This window comes from Rhinoraja longicauda, chromosome 4 (genome assembly GCF_053455715.1).
Source record: "Rhinoraja longicauda isolate Sanriku21f chromosome 4, sRhiLon1.1, whole genome shotgun sequence".
Lineage (NCBI taxonomy): Eukaryota > Metazoa > Chordata > Chondrichthyes > Rajiformes > Arhynchobatidae > Rhinoraja > Rhinoraja longicauda.
This window is the reverse complement of record NC_135956.1, coordinates 55,960,223-55,983,850: the sequence shown is the minus strand read 5'-3', so window position 1 is coordinate 55,983,850 and position 23,628 is coordinate 55,960,223. Positions and strand designations below refer to the sequence as shown.

General features: G+C 39.2%; 1 protein-coding gene across 2 annotated transcripts in view; it reads right to left on the bottom strand.

The window, feature by feature from the left end:
* tmem65 (transmembrane protein 65) overlaps positions 1-23,628 on the bottom strand; it is a 72,764-nt gene that overhangs the window by 13,047 nt on the left and 36,089 nt on the right. For both annotated transcript variants that reach the window (XM_078397760.1, XM_078397761.1), the window contains 4 exons: positions 19,944-19,988; positions 17,704-17,771; positions 8,198-8,252; positions 2,249-2,291 (listed from right to left, as the gene is read on the bottom strand). In XM_078397760.1, coding sequence (XP_078253886.1) covers positions 2,249-2,291; positions 8,198-8,252; positions 17,704-17,771; positions 19,944-19,988 — 211 coding nt within the window. The remainder of the gene's footprint in view (positions 1-2,248; positions 2,292-8,197; positions 8,253-17,703; positions 17,772-19,943; positions 19,989-23,628) is intronic.

Below are 23,628 nucleotides of genomic sequence, written 5' to 3'. Positions count from 1 at the left end.
TGGCACCATTTAAAAGGGAAATAAACAGGCTTTCCAACGGTATAAGATTTATTGCCAAGAAGCATTGTTACAACAAAGAAATAATCTACCAAACACAAATTTCCTTACTTTTTGTGCTATGTTTATGTACAGGCATGTGCATAAGTTATCCTTCCATTTGGCTTGAAGAAAATGGAAAGAACATTAATACCGTCGCTGTCTGAGAATCGAAACTCCCAAGGATATGCAAGCACAAATCCAAGACCTCTCTCTGGGGTGCATCAGAATCTGATGCACTACAGCATTATACTCTCAAAAGGAATTGAAAACAAAATGTACATACAGTGTCCTCCATAATGTTTGGAACAAAGACCCATCATTTATTTATTTGCTTCTGTACTCCACAATTGTAATAGAAAAAAAAATCACATGTGGTTAAAGTGCACATTGTCAGATTTTATTAAAGGTTATTTTTATACATTTTGGTTTGACCATGTAGAAATTACAGCTGTGTTTATACATAGTCCCCCCATTTCAGGGCACCATAATGTTTGGGACACATGGCTTCACAGGCATTTGTAATTGCTCAGGTGTGTTTAATTGCCTCCTTAATGCAGGCATAAGAGAGCAGGTGGGGGTGTTATGGCCTGGGCATGTATGGCTGCTGAAGGTACTGGCTCATTTATCTTCATTGATGATACAACTGCTGATGGTAATAGCATAATGAATTCTGAAGTGCATAGAGTCACATCCTTTCTGCTCAAGTTCAAACAAATGGCTCAAAACTCATTGGTCAGCGGTTCATTCTACAGCAAGACAATGATACCAAACATACTGCTAAAGCAACAAATAAGTTTTTCAAAGCTAAAAAATGGTTGACTATGATTGAGTGGCCAAGTCAATCACCCGATCTGAACCCAATTGAGCATGCCTTTTATATACCGAAGAGAAAACTGAAGGGGACTAGCTCCCAAAACAGGCATAAGCTAAAGATGGCTGCAATACAGGCCTGGCAGAGCATCACCAGAGAGGTCACCCAGCAACTGGTGATGTCCATGAATCACAGACTTCAAGCAGTCATTGCATGAAAAGGATATGCAACAAAATACTAAACATGAATACTTTCATTTACATGACATTGCGGTGCCCGGAAATGGGGGGACTATGTATTAACACTGCTTTAATTTCTACTTGGTGAAACCAAAATGTATAAAAATGGCCTTTATTAAAATCTGACAATGTGCACTTTAACCACATGTGATTTTTTTCTATTACAAATCTCAAATTGTGGAGTACAGAGGCAAATAAATAAATGATGGGTCTTTGTACCAAACATTATGGAGGGCACTGTAGATACTGAACTGAAAATCTGAAATAAACAGTAAACATTGTAAACACTCAGCCGGCCAGGCAGATTCTATGAAAAGAGAAACAACGTCCATATTCCAGATCAACAATCCTTCAATCTGAACTTTCCCAGTTTTAACCCGTAACATTGATTCGGTTGCCCTTTCCAGAGATGCTGCTTGATCTGCTGAGAATTATTGTGTTTTTTTTACACAGGCAACACTATTATAAACCTCGTCTTAGAAATGAAACATTTACTGAACAATTATTGCTTCATTATCCAGATATTTACAAAACCTAAATGAAATCCAGTTCCAAAATGCATGGAATTGTATATATTTTGAAAACTGTTTAGTTAACAGTCCATAAATAGTAATTGAAAATATCTAGTCAATGATAACATTTCAGAAACAATTTGTATTTTAGTATTAATCATGCTTCCTTTTACTGGTTGCAAAATAATTAGTGCTTGGTGTAAGAGTCATCATCAGGAACAAATATCCAAATTTAATTGAAAAAAAAGCTATTTTCAAGTTTGTAAATACAGCACTTGCGGCCTTAAGCCATGATGTTCCCCTAGGTAACGATCCAGCTACAAAGTTGACCACAGCAAGCAGTCGGGTTTATTCATTATTTGAAACAGAAAGCACTGTACGCCAAGCTGCATTTCTTTCTTCAAGTTAGGTGCTGATGAACTATTTGACATTGATGGGAAATGTTCGTATTAACTGAATCCTTGGATATTTTTTCCATTAGACAGTTCTTAGCTTTAAGATGACTCAAGTACATTAGGTGTAAGAAAATAACTGCAGATGCTGGTACAAATCGAAGGTATTTATTCACAAAATGCTGGAGTAACTCAGCAGGTTGACCTGCTGAGTTACTCCAGCATTTTGTGAACAAGTACATTAGGTATACTCACCCCAGGCCAGCTACATCTGACACAAGATTACCCAGTGCAGCAGCTGTATTGAACAAACCAAAACAAACCAGTTGAAATAACAACACCAGTTTAGTGGAAGATTTAATAAACATGCTCTGCTCCTTAAAACAAGCATGCTGTCTGGATTTATTATCATCTCGACTTGCTCTCTGCTGAAGGCAATATCCTGGGGTACAGGTTTATCAGTACTCACCAATCCCATATGGCTTTTGAGACAACCATTTAAACTGGGGTCACTTCAAATCACTTTAGAACTAAGGAAGTATTCCTGCAGTCTAGTTGCATTTGCAAAACTGGAAATTCACGAGTTAACTCGCACACAAATAGTTCTCAGAAAATAGCTATCATATCATTCATTTCAGTATCACTAATTGAGGGATAGATATTAGCCAGGGCATTGTACGTTGACTTCGCCCTATCACCCAAGTGCAAAGACAGCTTCAGACAATATTTCCTTCAATATGTTTGTCAAAGCTGCAATCTTTGAATTTTCTGTGAGAATGTCAGACTAGATTTTTGAGCTCTTCTTTGGACTGGATCATCCCTCTGAAGTGTCAATGACCCATTCCTCATGCAGAAACAGACCAGCATCGTGGGTGCAAGCTCTGCCTGCTTCTTGGCATTCAAGCTTATGCATACTCTTTGCATCAGGAGCTCTGGGCTTTAATCTACCACCTCCTAACCATGATAATCCAAAGATGCTGAAACAAATCATGGGAACCACAGATGTTGAGAGTGATAATGTAAATGAGGTTTGGACTGAGGCCTATTATTGTGCCAGTGGTAACAATGTCTTGTAATGTTTTATGTTGGTAATGGTACCATGTGGTTAAAAATATATATATCTCTTCCCATTTCATACAGCTACTTTCCAACAGTTCTAGGTCATGTTACAAACCAGACATTGTATCGTTCATAAAAATAGAAAGATGATGTATGACTTTTGTAGCAAGTAGTACGTCACCCAATGAAATTGGGAAAGAGTGGGAATAATGAGAGGGGGAAGTTTGGAAACAATGAACGCCAAAAGGCAAGAACAGGAGAGCAAATTAGAAGACATAGGAAAAGTGAGCAGGTGAGCAACAGAGATAGCAACACACCTACTCAGAAACTCATGATTCTCAGAACCCCAAAGCCATTCACTATCAATTTCCGCAAAGACCAGCTAACACCCACACCACCAAGCTCCAGAAACCAAAATGAGACAGTTAATTAATCGGTGTAGGAAAGAACTGCAGATGCTGGTTTAAATCGAAGGTAGACTCAAAATGCTGGAGTAACTCAGCAGTACTCTCCAGCATCATTGGAGAGAAGGAATGGGTGACGTTTCGGGTTGAGACCCTTCTTCAGACTGTTTCCTTGAGCAGTAGATTCTGGCAAGGGAAAATTCTGCAAGAAGACACAAGGAACTGAAAATGCTGGAAACTTGCGTGGAACATAAAGTGCTGGAGTAACTCAAAGGTTTCAAAGGTCTTTTATTGTCACATGTACCAATTAAGGTACAGTGATATGCAAATTACCATACGAAAAGAAAAGCAACAAGACACACAACTGCATAAAAGTTACCATAAACATCCACCACAGCGGATTCCCCACATTCCTCACTGTGACCGAAGGCAAATAAGTCCAAGCTTCTTCCTCTTTATTCTCCCACGGTCGGGGCAGTCAAACCATCCGTTGGAGCAGTCAAAGCTCCCGGGTCAGGGCAGTCGAAGCTCCCGGGTTGGGGCACTCAAAGCTCCCGGGTCGGGGCACTCAAAACTCCCGGGTCAGGGCACTCAAAACTCCCGCGTCGGGGCACTCAAAACTCCCGTGTCGGGGCACTCAAAACTCCCGCGTCGGGGCACTCAAAACTCCCGCGTCGGGGCACTCAAAACTCCCGCGTCGGGGTACTCAAAACTCCCGCGTCGGGGCACTCAAAACTCCCGCGTCGGGGCAGTTGAAGTTCCTGCGGCTTGGAATTCCCGAAGGTAGACACAAAATGCTAGAGTAACTCAGCGGGACAGGCAGCATCTCTGGAGAGAAGGAATGGGTGATGTTTCGGGTCGAGAAGAGAGTGGGCGGGACAAAGATAGAATGTAGTCGGAGCCGGTCTCTGACCAGACATTGCGAGCTCCGTGATGTTAAGTCCGCAGGCACCCGCGGTAGAGCTCAGAGGTCGATTCCTGACAAAGGGATTAGGTGCTTCGGGATGTTAAAGTCCCGTAGGCTCCCCACCTCAGGGGGTCAGTCAGCATTTCTGGAGGACATGGCAGCTTCTGGCGAGCACCGCCCCAGTGTGCAGACTTGTTGGAACGGGCCCGGCTGCCGAAAGGAAATATGAGGTGTCGTTTCTCCAGCTAGTGTGTGGCCTCACTCCGGCTTTGGAGGAGGCCCAGAACAGAAATGTCAAGATGGGAAGGGAGGGGTTGTCAAAAAGAAAGATCAGTAAATGGGAGATTCAGCAGGCCTACGTAAACAGAGTGCGATTGTTCAATGAAACGGTTGTCCGGTCCACATCTGGTCTCGCCGAAGTAAAGGAAGTCACATCAGGAGCACCAAATGCAATAAATGAAGTTAGAGGTGGTGCACGTGAACCTCTGTCTCACCTGGAAGGATTTCTGGAGTCCTGGATGGAAATGAGGGAGGAGGTGTTGGGGCTAGTGTTGCATCTCCTGCGTGCATAGAATAGACAGTGTTCCCCGCAAGTATTCCACTGGTCCTTATTTTCATCCCACCAGCCTCCGCATCCAACACATCATTCTCCGACATATCCATTACTGACAAAGTGATCCCACCACTAGTCAAATCTCCATTGTTTTTTGTTTTCCATAGAGATCATTCCCTCTCCAATTCTTTGGTTTGCTCATACCTTCCTACCCAAATCACCCCCTCCCCAGGTGCTTTCCCTTGTAAATGCAGGAGATGCAACATCTGCCCCTTTGCCTCTGCCCTTGCATCCATTCAGGGACTCCAACAGTCCTTCTAAATGAGACAGTGGTTCACATGCACCTCCTCTAAATGCATCCACTGCATTCTGTGCTCTCGATGTGGCCTCCTTTACATCAGCGAGACCTACAGTAGCATAGACTAGGCAACTGTATCGCCAAACTCTTGCAGTCTTTCCCAGTTGCTAACCATTTTAACTACCCATCCCATTCGGACCTTTCTGTCCTGGGCCTCCAATACTGGAGCGAAGCAACGGGCAAACTGGAGGAACAGCGCCTCATATTCGTTTGGATAGTTTACAACTAACAGTAAGAACATTGAATTCTCCAATTTCACATAGCACACACCCACATTTTTGTTTCCCTTTTTTCCCCTCTTCTTAACCTCTTTCCCATGCCACACCCTCCAATCCCAGTGCGCACCCATTTCTTCCAAGATCGCCTCTCTGCCCATCCACCTATATCCCTCCTGCTAGCTTTACATTTCATTCTTCTCTCCTTTTCTGATCCTGTTTTGTCTCCTATAGTCCCCCTTTGTCACCCCTTTTGTATCATTTTAATTTCTGGCCTTTGTACACACATATGTGAATCACCCCCCCACCCCCACAGCTGTATCCACCTATCACTTGCCTTGCTTTGTCTGGCCACAACCTTTTTACCAGCTTTCTCTCACCTCTACAATCGGTCTGAAGAAGGGTCCCTACCTGAAACGTTGCCTATCCATGTATTCCAGAGATGTCGCCTGGCCCTCTGTGTTACTCCAGCACTTTGTTTCTTTTTCTATAAACCAGCATCTGCAGTTCATTGTGTTTATGCAAGAGGATGATCCTGGCTACAGGCACCATGGAAAATATACAGCAGCTACAGACTCTGCATTTGAGCTGTGGCATGAACTAGTGAGGTCCTGCCTTAATTTATGAATTCATGTATCAACTACTGCAGTACTGCCTTCAACATGCTTTTAGCCACTTTTGTGAATTCTTCAGGTAGTGGTGTTTATAATAATAATAATAATAATACATTTTATTTATATAGCGCTTTTCATATACTCAAAGACGCTTTACAGAGATTTTGAGAACATAGGGAAATTAATAAATAGATAAATAAGTAAATAAATAAATGAACAGACAAAGGAGACAGTAGGTGAGGTGACATTCAGTGGTTGAAGGCAGTACTGAACAGGTGAGACTTCAGCGATGTTTTGAATGTGGTGAGTGTGGGGGAGTCTCTAACAGTTTGGGGTAGTGAGTTCCATAGGGTGGGAGCAGCGATGGAGAAAGCCCTGTCCCCCCAGGATCTGAGTTTAGTCCGGATGTGGGGGGATAGGAGATTATGCACTTTGTATTGTGCTCAGCTTCAGCTGTTTAGCTCAACACAAGAGAGTGAACTCCAATTCATAAACAGGCATCCACATAGTTGTGTGACAATGTAACACAGATATAATTGTATCCAAAACAAAATACAAAAGAACAACACATATAGTGCAACCAAACGATTCATAAATCGTTTCTGTTCCAGTCATAAAAAGACCTGCAACTTTCAGCACAAATTAGATCTTATAATTGTACCGGTTCCAGGTATCAATTTTTTGCTGAGGTAAATAATTTGTGTATTCTTTTGGGATTGATAAACTGTGTCGTGAAAATAAAGCTCTGAAATACATACTACTTGATAGGCACAAAGTGTAGAGCTGCTGCTTCACATCTGCAACTACGCAAGTTCAATCCTAATTCTGTGGAGTGTGCACATTCTCCTTATGGTCACTTTGGTTTCCTCTGGCTCTCCAGGTTCCTCCCACATCCCAAAGTGCAGTTTGGTAGATTACCTTGCCATTTTAATTAGTCTCTCAGCGGATGGCAGAATTGATCAGAACGCAGGGAGTCTAAGTCACAGGGAAAATTAGTGGGATAATGGGTTTCCTGTGAGGCAGCAAAGACTTAATGGCCTTTGTCTATGTCAGAAGGAGATATGGAAAAATAGATCCAGATCCCAAACAAACAATTTGATTGGATTAAAGCTATTTCATTAATGACTTGGATGAAGGGATTAAAAGTACCATTAGCAAATTTGCAGATGATACAAAGCTGGGTGGTAGTGTGAACTGTGAGGAAGATGCTGAGGTTGCAGGGTGACTTGGACAGGTTGTGTGAGTGGGCGGATGCATGGCAGATGCAGTTTAATGTGGATAAGTGTGAGGTTATCCACTTTGGTGGTAAGAATAGGAAGGCAGAGTATTATCTGAATGATGTCAAGTTAGGAAAAGGGGACGTACAACGAGATCTGGGTGTCCTAGTGCATCAGTCACTGAAAGGAAGCATGCAGGTACGGCAGGCAGTGAAGAAAGCCAATGAAATGTTGGCCTTCATAACAAGAGGAGTTGAGTATAGGAGCAAAGAGGTCCTTCTGCAGTTGTACAGGGCCCTAGTGAGACCGCACCTGGAGTACTGTGTGCAGTTTTGGTCTCCAAATTTGAGGAAGGATATTCTTGCTATTGAGGGCATGCAGCGTAGGTTTACTACGTTAATTCCCGGAATGGCGGGACTGTCATATGTTGAAAGACTGGAGCGACTAGGCTTGTATACACTGGAATTTAGAAGGATGAGAGGAGATCTTATCGAAACGTATAAGATTATTAAGGGGTTGGACACGTTAGAGGCAGGAAACATGTTCCCAATGGTGGGGGAGTCCAGAACAAGGGGCCACAGTTTAAGAATAAGGGGTAGGCCATTTAGAACTGAGATGAGGAAAAACTTTCAGTCAGAGAGTTGTGAATCTGTGGAATTCTCTGCCTCAGAAGACAGTGGAGGCCAATTCTCTGAATGCATTCAAGAGAGAGCTAGATAGAGCTCTTAAGGATAGCGGAGTCAGGGGTATGGGGAGAAGGCAGGAACGGGGTACTGATTGAGAATGATCAGCCATGATCACATTGAATGGCGGTGCTGGCTCGAAAGGCCAAATGGCCTCCTCCTGCACCTATTGTCTATATTTCAGGAATGCTCACCTGCCATAGTAGAAAGTCCAAAAATAACTCCAATGGACAATTCTATCTGTGTCCCCTGAAAAACAAAATTGTAATTAATATTGAACCAAAACAAATAAACCATTTGACAAAGCGCAATTGTGAGCTTCCAAGGCTGCTTTCAAGGCGCTATGGAGGGCTAGAGGGTAACGCCAGCCAGCTCCTCGTAAAAAACGGAGAAAAACCGGGGATAAATCGACCTACCTGCTGCCTGCTGTCGCTGCAGTGATTGTTATAAGTGACGCTATCAGGCACGCGACTTATAATGTATACACAGCACAGCCCACCCGCGGATAAAACGGATAAAACGAAAAGTCGGGCTACCAGGCAGAATCCGCGAGAAGGCCTGACTGAAGCCTCGGCCTCAGGTAGGACGTTATCCCAAGAAGATGTGACGGGGAAAAAATTGACCAAAAAAGCAGAAGGTGAGGAACTCAAAAGCTTTATTGCAAGTGAGATTGCTGGTTTGAGGGAAGAAATAAAGCAGATGAATGTTGCTGGGGAAATAAAAAAAATTAAGGAGGAAATGAAGGACTTAAAGCTTGAGACTAAGAATATAGCAGTGGATTTGAAGAATGATTTGTCGAAAGAAATCTCTGAAATAATATTTGGACTATCAAAGGAGATGAATGAGAAAATTAAAAATGGGAAAGTTGAATTTGATGAAAGGCTGAATCCTGTGGAAAAGGCATTGAATTACCAGACGGGTGTTATAAAAGACCTTGAAGACCTAGCCGAAACAAGCGCTCACACTACAGCAAAACTCGTTACAGAAAATCAACGTCTAACTGATATGATGGTCAAAATAAATGAGAAATGTATTGAATTGGAAGGTCGCCAGAGAAGACAGAATTTAAGAGTTGCGGGTGTCCCGGAGGGGGAAGAGGAAGATCAAGATATCCGAGAATTCACTGCAAACTTACTGCAAAAAGTTTTATCTCTGGACCAAAAGCCTCAACTAGCCCGAGCACATAGAGTGATGAGACGCCAGACAAGAGTAGGCGCACCCCCAAGACAAATGATAATAAAATTACAAAACGACTATGTTGTGGAGGAGATAATGCAAAAAGCATCAAGAAACAGAAAGCTTGATTTTAAGGGTCACAGTATCAGCATTTACCGAGATTATCCAGCAGAGGTTGCAAGGAAACGAAAAGCATTCAACGAGACCAAAAGTATTCTGAGGGAAGTGGAGGATTTGAAATATGGTGTGAGTTATCCTGCTACCTTAAGAGTTACTTATGACAAGAAGGAATACTTTTTCTCCGACCCTGTGAAAGCATTGGACTTTGCCAAGAAGTTTATGTCATGAGAAGATGCCTGATCCCTCATCATGAATAAATGACTTTGCAGGACTGCATGGAATTGAATTGATGACTAAAGAAGCTGAGAAAGAAGTGGATCGGAAATTCTGCCATGGATACTAATAACTGCGCTACTAATATAATTAACTAATGAATACTAAAATGATACCGCGGTATTTTTAACAATTAGAATCAATAATTATTACTAATGACTAATACTTACTTATAAAGTTACTTATAATGGAATGATTAGAGGTAAATACAGAGCTGGATCTTATATGTTATGTTTGGAAATCTGCTCTCTTTCCTTTCCTGCTAGTAATTTTCATTATCATTTTTACTTTTATTGTTCCTTTAACTCTGGGTTTTATTATTTGTATCATAACTCTTCCGACTATTGGAACTAGATATACCCCCGGTAAAATATTGCTTATGGAACACAAGTTCCAAGAAACAAAGGGGCTGGATAAGTTCGAAACATCAACTACGGAAGTCGGTAGATGGGTAGCCATGCTAGTATGGCTAGCACTAACTGCACTAACATTAGATGTAGTTTTTTCCTTCTTTGTGCACAATACTAATTTCTTAATCTATTCTCTTTTTTTTTCTATTACAAACTATCATTATTATTTTCAGTTTGAACGGAGTTATAAATTGGAGCAAAGGAGATATATATGTGAGAGGCATTTAAGAGTCTTAAAATTCATCTATTCAGTGTTCGGGGGCGGGGTCGGGTCTGTTGAACTGAACCATTGGCTCTATTATAGACCCCCATAGACAAAAAAATGCAAGATTTAAAAATGAATACGGGGAACGAAGGAATAACGTTTTGCAGTTGGAACGTTAAAGGTATTAATGAACCAATTAAGAGAGGTAAAGTATTAGCACATTTAAAAGCAATTAAAGCTGACGTGATTTTCATCCAAGAAACACATTTAAAAAAAGATGCTGAGCATAGGCTGAAAGCTAAATGGATAGATAAAACATATCATTCTTCTTTTACACATAAATCAAGAGGCGTAGCAATATTATTTCGGAAAGGTACTTTATTCAAACATACATCAACTATAACCGATAAGGATGGCAGATACATTATTGTAATAGGAGAATTAAATGCACAAAAAATGATTTTTGTTAATGTATATGGACCAAACTTTGATAGTCCACTGTTCTTTAAGAAAATATTTAACTGCATTCCGGAAATGGCACAACATAATTTAGTAATTGGAGGAGATTTAAATTGTACTTTAGATTCCTATTTAGACAGATCAACAAGACAAAGGAAAACCAAATCACATTCCAGTGACTTATTAAATGCATATATGGACACTAGTAATATTAAAGATGTTTGGAGAGTGGAAAACCCAACTGGACGAGAATACTCATTTTATTCACCTGTACATAAAACCTATTCAAGAATAGATTATTTTTTGGTCGACGCTAAACTTATCTCACTTACTTATAATTCAAAATACCATAATATTATAATCTCAGATCATGCACCTTTAACATTCATGATTAAATTAAATGGAATGTCCGAGAAACAAGCATATTGGAGATTTAACCCACAAATTGTGAACGAAAAGTCATGCCAGGAATATATTATTAAACAGATTCAAATATTTTTTGAGGCAAATGACAACCCTGACACACCTATTTCTCTTATGTGGGAAACGTTTAAAGCGTATGTTCGAGGTACATTAATTTCTGCTCAAGCTTTTTACAATAAAGAGAACAGGATTAAGCAACAAACATTGGAAAGTGAAATCAAACAACTAGATATAGAAAATGCGAGAATGCCATCTACTCTAAAATATAATAAAATTGCGGTATTGAAATATAAATTAAATAAAATGTATTCAGAACAAGTAATAAAACTCTATCAAAAAACAAAACAATTACATTTTGAATTTGGAGACAAACCACAAAAACTATTAGCATGTCAGTTACGAAAAATGGAAGGGGAAAAAATAATTCATAAAATTAGAACAGAGACAGGAGAATTATTAAAAATGCCCAAGGACATAAATGATAGATTTCTCCAATATTATCAGAGCCTTTATTCAACTAAAACCGTAGCACAATCAGAAGGAATAGCAGACTTTTAAAAAAAATGTAATTTAAAAGGTTTAGATTCAAACGATAGAGAAGTATTAGAAAGGGAGATTACGACAAAGGATATTGAGGAGTCTATTGGTTCTTTAAAAAATGGTAAAGCAGTAGGACCAGATGGTTTAGGCTCCGAATTTTATAAAAAATTTTATGATTTGCTTAGCCCACGTTTACATAGACTGTATGAGTATATATATACTCAACAGAAACTTCCAGACACTCTAAATGAATCTATAATAACACTCATTCCTAAAGCTGATAAAGATCCGGAAGATCCGGGATCATACAGAGCAATTGCACTTTTAAATACAGATCAAAAAATTTTAACTAAAATACTAGCGTATAGATTAAGTACAGTGATGAATAAATTAATACACCCTGACCAAACAGGCTTCATTCAGAAACGATACTCATACTATAATCTAAGAAGATTATTTAATATTATATATTCCAAGAGAATTATTAATGAAGATCTAGCAATAATCTCACTTGATGCTGAAAAAGCATTTGATCAGGTTGAATGGTCTTATTTATTTTCGGTGATGGAAAATATGCAGCTAGGGGAGAAATTCTGTACATGGATAAAACTGTTATATACAAATCCCACGGCCAGAATATTTACAAACCAAAGGTTGTCATCGAAATTTAGCCTATCTAGAGGTTGTAGACAAGGATGCCCGTTATCCCCATTATTATTTGCGCTTGCTATTGAGCCACTGGCAGAAAGAGTTAGGGGGCATCCGGAAATACATGGATATAACACAAAGGATACAGTGAATAAAATTTCTCTATACGCAGATGACGTATTAATTTACATCACAAAACCAGAAATTAGTATTCCAAACCTATTAAAGTTAATAACCCAATTTGGTTCATTTTCAGGATACAGAATAAATTGGAATAAAAGCGAAATTATGCCAATAAGGGAACATAATAAACAGATAATACAACAATTTCCATTTAAAATAGTAAATGAAAAATTTAAATATCTAGGTATCTATGTAACTAAGATATATACATCATTATTTAAAGCAAATTTCCCCCCATTATTGAACAAACTACATAAGAATATTCAATATTGGAAAACACTCCCTATCTCAATGGTTGGCAAAATTAATGCCATAAAAATGATTTTTTTACCGCAAATATTATACCTTTTTCAGACAATTCCGATATATCTGACAAAAAACTTTTTTAAAAAATTGGACTCTATTGTTAATGATTTTATCTGGGATTATAAGAATCATAGGATAAACAAAAGACACTTGTGTAAATCAAAAATAAATGGAGGCCTGGCTTTACCCAATTTTTTGTTTTATTTCTGGGCAGTTAATATTAAAAATATGAATTTCTGGTTGGAAGAAATAGATCATCAACCAGACTGGTTAAAAATGGAAAAGGAAGATTGTTTACCTTTTGATATTGGTTCGATATTATTTGCTACGTCTAAATTAAACAAAAAAATTTATAGGGAAAACCCTATAATATTTAGTGCTACACGAATTTGGAAACAATTAAAAAAGACATTAAAATTAGATAATTTATCACTTTTTCTTCCAATTGTGAATAATCCTTTGTTTAAGCCTTCATGGGTAGACAGGGGTTTTACACAATGGAAGGATTATGGAATTAAAAATATGGGACAACTTTATAAGGAAGGCACCTTTCTGACATTTCAGGAGTTGCAACAGACTTATGGTCTTCGTGGAAATGATTATTTCAGATATCTTCAACTTAGAGATTATGTAAAATCGAACTCCCAAAATTTTCGAATTAGAAATTCAGAAATTCTTGATGAATGTTGGAACAAACATCCTAATACAGAAAAATTAATATCTTATATATATAATATCTTATTAGACAGTGACATTCCCTCCACGGACTTATACAGACAAAAATGGGAAAAAGAATTAAACCAAGTAATTACGAAAGATACTTGGGAAGAAAGTTTGCAACATATACATCAGTGTTCACTAAACGCCAGACATTCTCTAATACAATTTAAAGTAATACATAGGTTACACTATTCAAAAACAAAACTACATAAAATTTTCCAACTTATCTCACCTAAATGTGATAAATGTCAACATTTAGAAGCTACATTATTTCATATGTTCGCAAACTGTATAAAAATTAAAAAATTCTGGGTAAATATTTTTAGCATAATATCTAAAGTAACCAGCACACAATTGGACCCAGATCCAAAATTAATTATACTCGGTATATTAGAATTAAATCAAACATTTAGAACAATACAAAGAAACTTTATGGATTATAGTTTAATAACGGGAAAAAAATTAATTCTAAAATTTTGGAAAGGCCCTACGGTCCCCACAATCAAAATGTGGATTATAGAAATGACGGAGACCTTAAACGTGGAAAGAATCAGATTTTCCCTGTTGGACAAACAGGAATTATTCATTGGAATATGGTCTCCTTTTATTGATTACTTAAAGGGTCAGAATGGTTCAGCACAGGAACCTGACTAGCACTCGGACTAAAGAATGGATGAAATGCTATACTTTGAAATGTACGTATATATCTCGAATGAAGTTTTTGTTATTTTAATAAATTTTTCCATTCTTCTTTAACTAACTTTTTCCTTATCTTTATAATTTGTTTTTGTTTTTGTTTTTATTTTGCTTCTCTCTCTTTTCTTTCTTTACTTCATCTATTTCTTTAGTTCTATCTAGTTTAAAAAAAAAAAGGGGGCAAAAGGTATTGGAGACAATATAATAATAATTGACAATATTATCAATTTAAAAATGTATGACTGTAAAGATGTACCTATCTCCAATAAAAAATTTATCTCAAAAAAAAATGCATTGCACCCTTGTTAAAGGTATACAATTGGATTATTTACCCATGTTGCAGGCTCTGATTTGTTAGGTAGACACATAGCCGGCACTCAATTACCAATCCAAAAATATAATTCTTTTGCATAATTGAAATTTCTAGCCTGAAAATACATTTTCACTTCTTTGGGTGAATTGTAATGAGCTTCTCCAATTCAACCCTGCCACAGGACTGACAAAGCAAACTAACTTTCTTTAGCACGATTGGCCAATTTTTCCCTAGCAACAATGCAACTTGCCATAATTGCATTGGGAAATTGACAGGCATCTCGAGGCGAGCGTAAACACAATTACACTTGGAAATCCTAGTTGCTCAGAAGGCCCAAGCACAGGGACTAAAAATCAGTGAATCGACAAAAACCTCAAGTTGCACAAACTCTTCTTGTACAGCTAATTGAAAAATGTTGCATGCGAGTAAATTCTGAAATCTCCATAATTACTGCTTAGCCAAAAAACGAACTAATTCTGTGCACAAACCATGAAATGTTTACCCGGGGGAATTACAAACATTTAATCTGAATCTGAATCACCTTTATTGTCATTCACAATGAATTGAACGAAAATCATTTGCCACGCAGCCACAACAGTACAGAGTAAAAGACACAAGACACACAATTTTAACACAAACATCCATCACAGTGACTCCTCCAGACACTGTGATGGAAGGCAAGAAAATGTCTTCTCTCTTCCCCCATGCTTCTCCCATGGACAGATAGTAATATATTTTGAAGTAAAACTTTCCTTATTTTCAGAGATAGTTTATCATTATATTTTACATTACTTCTAGTTCTGTGTTCCCAACTTTATTTCATACCCTTTTCTCCTGTTGAGTTGGCGAATGCCTGAATATTTTTGTTTATTTAGTGGCCATCTAGTGTCATAATTTCACAGCCTGAGAGCATCAGCTGACCATAAATACTGTCAGAGGAGAGGAACCCCTTGCTCCAGAGATTGCTGGACCTGGTGTGCAATGAGACCAATCATTGAATCCAAGATCTTAAAGAGTTTAGTTTCGTTTGGAGATACAGCGTGCAAACAGGCTCTTCGGCCCACTGATTTCCACCTTTCCCAATTCTCAGGAAGGATCTTTGACCTGAAATGTCAAGCCTGTTTCTCTTCCCACAGATGCTGCTGATACTGGCAGAGTATTCTCTGTTTTCATCAAGTTTGTTTTGATGAAATCCACTTTCATCACATCACTGCGTTTGGATATGATAGGCAAAGCAATATCTGAAAGTCCTTTAAACTAATGCAGTGCAAAATTAAAGAACTGTGCACTGCACATTTTATTAAAGCAAGGTGTAGCCTCTCAGGATGCTCCACTCCTTAATACCACCAGTGAATAAAAAGGGAGAAGATTGAACTTTATTACCTTCCATCACAGTGAGGAATGTGGGGAGCTGCTGTGGTGGATGTTTATGTTATCTTTTATTTTATGTGGCTGTGTGTCTTGTTGCTTTTCACTTAGTATGGCTGCCTGTCCGTGGGTGCGGGGGGAAGAGAGGGGAAGTTTTGTTGCCTCCATCACAGTGAGGGGGTGTTTGGAGTCACTGTGATGGATGTTTGTGTTGGGGTCGGGTGTCCTGTGTTCTTTTCTTTTTTGCTGTGTTGTGACTGCTGAAATTTCGTTCGGTGTTTGTGCCGAGTGACAATAAAATGTTGTTATACTGTTATACTGTTATGTTATACCTCAAATTTCACTGTACCTTAATCGGTACGCGTGACAATAATCTGACCTTGAAACCTTGACCAATGTTCCCTCACAAGGCCTTTTTCCTTTTTTCTATAAAATGAACAACTTCCTGCTGTGCAGCACTTTAAAGGCAGTAAAACATCACAAGACACTTCAATTTCAAACAAAAACAACACCAGATAACCTGAGAAATTATAAGAGCAGATGACAAAAAGCTTGGTTCAAAAAGGCACATTTTAAATGGCTCATCTAACACAAATGTAGAAATTTAGTAGCACTTAGCAAAATATGCACTAAAACAGAGGTTTGGTGAATGTTATAGTGCCGTTCCAAAATGGCAGCGCTGCCCTAGCAGCTGCGGCTTACCTGCGATCCGTTTGTCTTTGTGTTTTTGTTGTTTTTTTTGTCTTAATTGTAGATGTGATGTCGTGTTTTTATGTGGTTGTGTACTGTGTGTGGGGGGGAGGGGGGGGACTGTAAAATTGTAAATTTGTCCCTTCCGAACGGAGACCCGACCTTTTTTTTCTGGGTCGGGTCTCCGTTCCTGCTGCGGCCCAACCATCGGCCCAACTCTAGAAGCTGGTAGCCTCCAGGGCTCTGGTTCGCAGAGCCCGCGGACCGGACTCACCATCAGCGGAGCCGGCTGTCTTCAGAGGCTGTGGGAGCGGCTGCGACTCGCCTTCGGAGGCTTCGGCTCGGGCCGCGTGGATGCCGACATCGGGAACTCCGGCAGCGGCAGTGTCTTCGCCCGCCCCGGATCGCGGGGCTTGGGTCGGCCCGCCGCGGACATTTCACCGTCCAGCACGGCCTGGAACGTGGCAAGCTCAACAGCCTGACCGTGGGAGAAGACGGCAGGGAAAGAGAAAAGACATTCTGGCCTTCCATCACAGTGAGGAGGGGACTGGAGGAGACTCACTGTGATGGATGTTTCTTTTTTTTTGTTTTTGTGTGTTTTGTGTTGGTTGGGGTTGTGTAATTTGCTTATTTTATTGCTCTTATTGTTGGACTGTGGGTGATGAAATCTCGTCCAAAAGACTTGTTTTTTGGATGATAAATAAAGGTAATTCTGAATTCTGATTCTGAATTCTGAACGTTATAGGTGACCAAAGACCAACTGCTGATAGTTCAGACAAGAAATAGTTCACCACTCCAAACCCCCATCTTTGCTCTTTGCTCTGCACTTGCCTGTGCAACCTGACTGAAAACATCCAAAAGGGCACATTCAGTTGAAATAGAATGGCCTTCTGCTCTGCGACATAGCATTGTACAATATATTGCTTTGCCGCATAACATGTCACAAAGAATTTACAAGATGGCACAGGCCATTTGGGCTGAAATTTCTGTACTGATATTATCATTTTCCGTACTGATATTATCATTTTCCAGGCAAGTTTCTTTGCACCCCACTTGATTTCAACCCAGTAGCATAACATTAATTTCCTTTGGTATGTAGGGGATCCTTCCAGATTTCTTTTTAATTACTCACTGGCACGAGATACAAGAGGAACAAAGGAAAATACTTACAGCGACAATCATTATGGCATTGTCCAGGAAGCCAAACCCAATAAAAGGAATTGCACTGTGAAGAAACACTGCAAGATTAAAACAAAATTGTATAAAAGGTTTTTTCCCTAAATAATACATCAATCACAAAATATTACAGCTAATCTATACCACCGATTAGAACCATATGCTTACACATTAAAAAAAAAGTGGACAATAACAGAGGAACTTCAAACAAAAACGACACCAGAGAACATGAGGAATGATAAAGGCAAATTTTAAGTGGCGTATCTGACATGACTGGAAATTTAGTAACAAAAATGTATAAAAATCTAAAAGATTTGAAGTTATCAAGACACAAGAAACTGTCGATACCATAAGGACCATGATACCTACGTATCTACCATTAGATACCAAAAAAGGACAATGTGCTGGAGTAACTCAGACAGGCAATGTTTCAGGTTGGGACTCTTCTTCTGACTGATTGTACTTGAGGGGGACATATTTCTCTTCCAGCTTTCTCCCCCACTACTACAATCAATCCAAAGAAGGTTCTCAATCCGAAACGTCGCCTGCCCATGTTCTCCAGGGACACTGCCCGACCCACTGAGTTACCCCAGTGTTTTGTGTCTTTTTAACGTTATTAACATTGATGTTACACATTTAATCTAGCATCTGGAATATATAATATGAATACAATTTGCATTCTGATATTCTAAATGTATATGTAAAACATATTTGCTTCAATGTTTTAAAATTCTGTATTTTCTTCATCTTTCCCTGTTTTTCATTTCCACTTCCGTAACCTCGTGATAAGAATTATGGTAGGTCACGATCTGGGCCAAAGTCAGTGATTAATCATATCACCAAAATACATGGATGGTATTTGCTTCATTGTAATCTTGGAGAAAGAAGAATATGCCTTTGTTCCACATAGTTTGTATCGTCTCAAAATCTATCTTATTAAAAAGATAGATTTTTAATAAGAATGGTTTAACAATTATGCCCAAGATGGGGGACATTTTTGATAAATTCTTTTAGCATGATGCGATTTAAATTGTTTATAGAATTGAAATCCCCTTCCCCCAAACCAACCACCCTCCTCCCCTGGACTTTCCACTTTCAAAGAGCTTCCCCTTCCTTCTCACCACCATCCACAATTTCTCTGCAACTTAAAAACTTGCTTTATTTAACTTTGCCCAGTACTGATGCAAGATCATTGACCTAAAAACTTATCATCATCTCCACAGATACTGTCACCCTGCTGAGTATCTCCAGCATCCACTGTATTTATTTTCTAACATCTAACAGCTGGAAGACCCACAGCTCAGGCAGTGGCTGCAAGAAAATATGAGGAAAAGACAGCTGCTGGTTTGATTGGCAACTAAGCTCACCTATCTGGAAAGGGTAAAATGTCATATCTTTGGCTTTCAATCTAGGTTGAAAGTCTGAAGCAACATTTAAAAATATTTTAAAAGACATCAGTATCGGGGTGATCTCTGAGAATCAAGGATTTACTATTTAGGTCCATGTGGCCCACTCCATTTAGCGCAAGTGTCAAGAACATAGAAAAGTACAGCACAAGAAACAGGCCCTTCGGCTATGATGCCAAGATAATCTAATCCCTTCTGCCTACACATGCTCAATACCCCTCAATTGTCTGCATATCTATATGCCTATCCAAAAGCCTCTAAAACACTATCATATCTGCCTTCAACATCACCCCTCGTAGCGGGTTCCAGGCACCCACCACCATCTGCATTAAAAAAAACTCTTTAATATTTCGATTCTGGAAAAAAGGTTCTGACCGTCTATCCTATCCATGCCTCTCATAATTTTATATACTTTAATGGGGTCTCTCTTCAACCCGAGGGATTCAAATCCTCACTAAGACAATGTCTAACTGGGTCAAATGTAATTTGCATGTGGATATTCTATTTGATGGGAGAACCAGACACAGTCTTAATGTGCAAGATTAGTGCCCACTTTTATAGAAGAATGAATTTCATTGCCATGTCACTCCATCTCCTACTACATCCAGAAATGAAGTGCAACCTTATGACCAGATCTTGGGTAAAAATGAACCAGCTCTGGGGTCTGAGATAGGCTTGCCAGACAACCCAAGATAGAAAAACTCATGACTCAAAATTTGAACCACTTGCTCTACTGAACATAATTCAAAATAAATAGCTTGTATGTATCAGTTAACTATTTGATTGGACTCTGAAGAACACACGCTCATAAAAATAGAAGTACATTACCGTGTCTTCGTTGTGCTGATGATGGAGGGCTGACTTGCATTTCCCCTGCAAAGAGAAAGAGAAAATTCACAAAACTGGATAGGTATTCTGAAAGATACTTAATGGCATGGAAGTCCAAATGAGGTCGAGATTGGCTGTTTCACGCGGCCTAGGCACCACATTGTCCGGGGGACATCCGGAGGGGAGGGGGGGTCTTCAAGTGCGCTCTTGTAATTTTGTCCAGTTTAAAGGAAGTGCCGGTCCACCAGCTGCTGGAAAATTGGTGGTGGACCGGTGCATCTAAGCAAGTCTATTGTCAAAAATACTTTGCTGGTTGCTCTGTTACTGCAGACATATTCTGTTGCTGGGAAACCATTCCACAGCAACATCGGGAAGATCGAGTTAAATGCCCTACTTTCTTTTTAAATTTAAATATATTGCAGGACAACCGCATTTCTGTCTTGTGAACTGATGGATTATGACCTATTCCCAAACCTGGAGAGGACCTGCCTAACATATGGTATGCCGCACTGAAAACATAATTAAAAATGAAAGTAGAAATGTACCAAAATATCTACAACCTTACCAAAGGTCAACAAATAATCTGTTCCATCACAAAATTTCTGACAATGCCAAAATTAAAGAGATTGATAATATCATCCATCAATTTTGGCAGCACAGTGGCACAGAGGTGGAGCTGCTGCCTTACAGCGCCAGGAACCGGATTCGATCCTGTTTACGGGTGCTGTTTATACAGAGTTTGCACGTTCTCCCTGTGACTGCATGGATTTTCTCCGGATGCTCCGGTTTCCTCCCACACTCCAAAGACATAACGGTTTGTAGGTTAATTGGCTTCCGTAAAAAAATTGACAATTGTCTCTGTCGTGCTAGTGTATGGGGTGATCGCTAGTCGGCACGGATTTGGTGGGCCGAATGGCCTATTTTTGCACGTTGTTCATTCCAGCCCTCTTCCTTCAAAACGTTGCCATGAAGTCTAATGGTCCGGTTCCAACACACATTTTACTTAATGGTCTTAAGTAAACTTAAGAAGTTAAAAATAGTTAATGAGAGTATTAATGGTCCTTGTTTGCTTTATTACACTTAAAATAAAATGCCATTTCAAGAAAATATTAACATAAGTAAAAGGCTTAATGATCGATTAATAATATTTACAGAGCAAAGTTGCACATTTTTCATTATCCAAGGCTGCTTGAATATGTTTGAACATATTTTTAAGATATTATGGATACTCATCTCCCCATCAAAACCTGGAGAGGACCTGTTCAGGATCCGACTACCATATAATGTGCAGCACTGAAAGCATCTTTAGAACAGAAGGTAAAACTGATGTAAAATCAAGATAAACTGATGCACAAGGTCAGCAGCAAGAATAAAATATGGACAATCAATTTAACCTACAGAGACTTCCCATTGTTTTATTAAATAATTGAATAGACCCACTGCATCATCTCTCTTTCATTCCAGTCATTACACTGAATATGATCTATTTTAATCATCCAATCTTGAGAACTTCTTATAATTGGTGCCCAAATTAAGTTAAATTTTCACTTTTGATGGCATATTTCAGGCCTTTTTTCAATTGCATATAAAAATGCTGGCAAGAGAGCAGAGGGATGCTTCCTAATTGTGACTGTGCCAGAAGCTTCAATTAACAGTATGGAGCCACTGTGCATAGTTCTAATAACTTCACACATACGAGCTGAAAAGCTTGAGGCTAAATTATTTCTGGTTAGAGTTGTGAGAGATTCTTGTTCGTCCCGTGGCAAGGGTTTCGCTATGGTGCAGTAGGAATGCAGGGAAGGGCGAGCAGATCTGTGTGGGAGAGCAGATTTCAGAATGCTGACCAACATGGTGGAGGTACCATTAATTATAACTTCAGAGAACAAAAATGTGGATTAGGATATTCACATTAGCAATGAGAACAAGGGAAGGGTTCAGGAAATGGAGAGGTTCAATCTTGGTGAGGAGCCAGTTTGAGGAAAGAGATATTCATTTCAGGATCAAGCAGAATCCATCCATCGACACGTTGCCTTAATGAATCCAGATGAGCAGATGGAATTGTTGACCAAGCTAGAAACAGCTGCAAATCTATGCTGGGGAGCATAGGGGAGGAATAGATTTGAATTATTGCTACAACTCAGTCAAAAACTAAATCGATAGGATGCTGCTTTTATTGCCTGACAACACACATAGGAAACTTCATATTGCTATGTGGGACAGAAAATATGGGAACAGCAGTGCACAAGTGGGTAGAGGACAGTACTGAGAATGAGAGAGTTGTGGTTCATAAGCGTGAAGTGAAATAATTACCATTAATTAGGACAGCCCCAAACAAAAATATTTGTTAAAATAACTGAGCATTAAAATAACTCGGTCTTATATAAAAATGAAGCAAGCTAAAGATAGATAGGTTATAATTTATTCCAAAATGTTCAGCTCAAACAGCATGCATGAGAGAAAATAAAATAAGTTTGTAACAAGAATATTTGATGAGGAAATATGTTTGAGATTTAATGCAATTTCTCAACATTTGAATTGATAAAATTACAATGGTTAAATAAATGGATTATAGGCGAGATGTTTTTGAAACTGTTTAAATTATTTTACTACACCCTTTGGTAGCAAAACCATTTCAGTGCTTAAAAGGTTAATGGTTTTCCCTGTGCCACACTTCTGCATTCAAAATCAATTAACCCATTTACCCACTACCCTTTGTGTGATAAATTTGCCCTTCAGGTTCCTATGAAATCATGCCCCTCTCACTTAAACCTATGCCCTCTGGTTCTTGATTCCCATACTCTGGGTAAAAGACTCGGTGCATTCACCATATCTATTCCCCTCGTGATTTTATACACCTCCTCAACCCCTCACCCCTCAACCTCTTGTGCTCCAAGGAATAAAGTCCTAGCCTGCCCAATGTCTTCCTATCGCTCAGGTCCTACACCTCTGGCAGCATCCCCATAAATTTTCTCCGCACTCTTTTTGGGTTAATGGCATCTTTCTTTTTGCACACAGCAAAAGTGGAGCACAATACTCCAAGGGTGGCCTCATCAACATCCTGTACAACTGTACAACATTAAAACTTCTATACTCTGATTGATGAAAGCCAATATGCCATTGAATTGTATTGCCAAATTATATTGAATTGCAGTTGCTGGAATTTTGAGCCAAACACAAAATGCTCAGCGGGTCAGGCGACTTCTGTGGAGGGTTATGGATAAGTGACTTTATCACACTTCTTCAGACTGATAAAGGTCCTAATCTAAAACATCACCTCTCCATGATCTCCACAGATGCCACTGAATTCCTCCAGTACTTTAATTTGCTGAAGTAAAATAAATTTACCCAGTCAGGTCACAATATAAATGGATCTGTCATTATTTTCTCTTCGGTGGACAGGCAGTTGATGGCTTAAAATGAAATTTAAAGTTTTCAGTGTATTCATTGTCCAATTGGGAATACCATTTAGCCAAATGTTGATGGCGTGCATAGTACACACCATTGGAAATGAAGGTATTGCCAAAGAAAATTTAAAACCAGGGCTAATCTCACAGATGCACACTTGAAAGATGCACTGTGGCAAATATCAGGAGGGGGTTCTTTTGTCAACCCTTTTCTCTGCCCGAAGCCAATAAATTCCAGTGCCTTTCTTCCCTCCGCAAATGGCCATGGTGAGTATGTACCA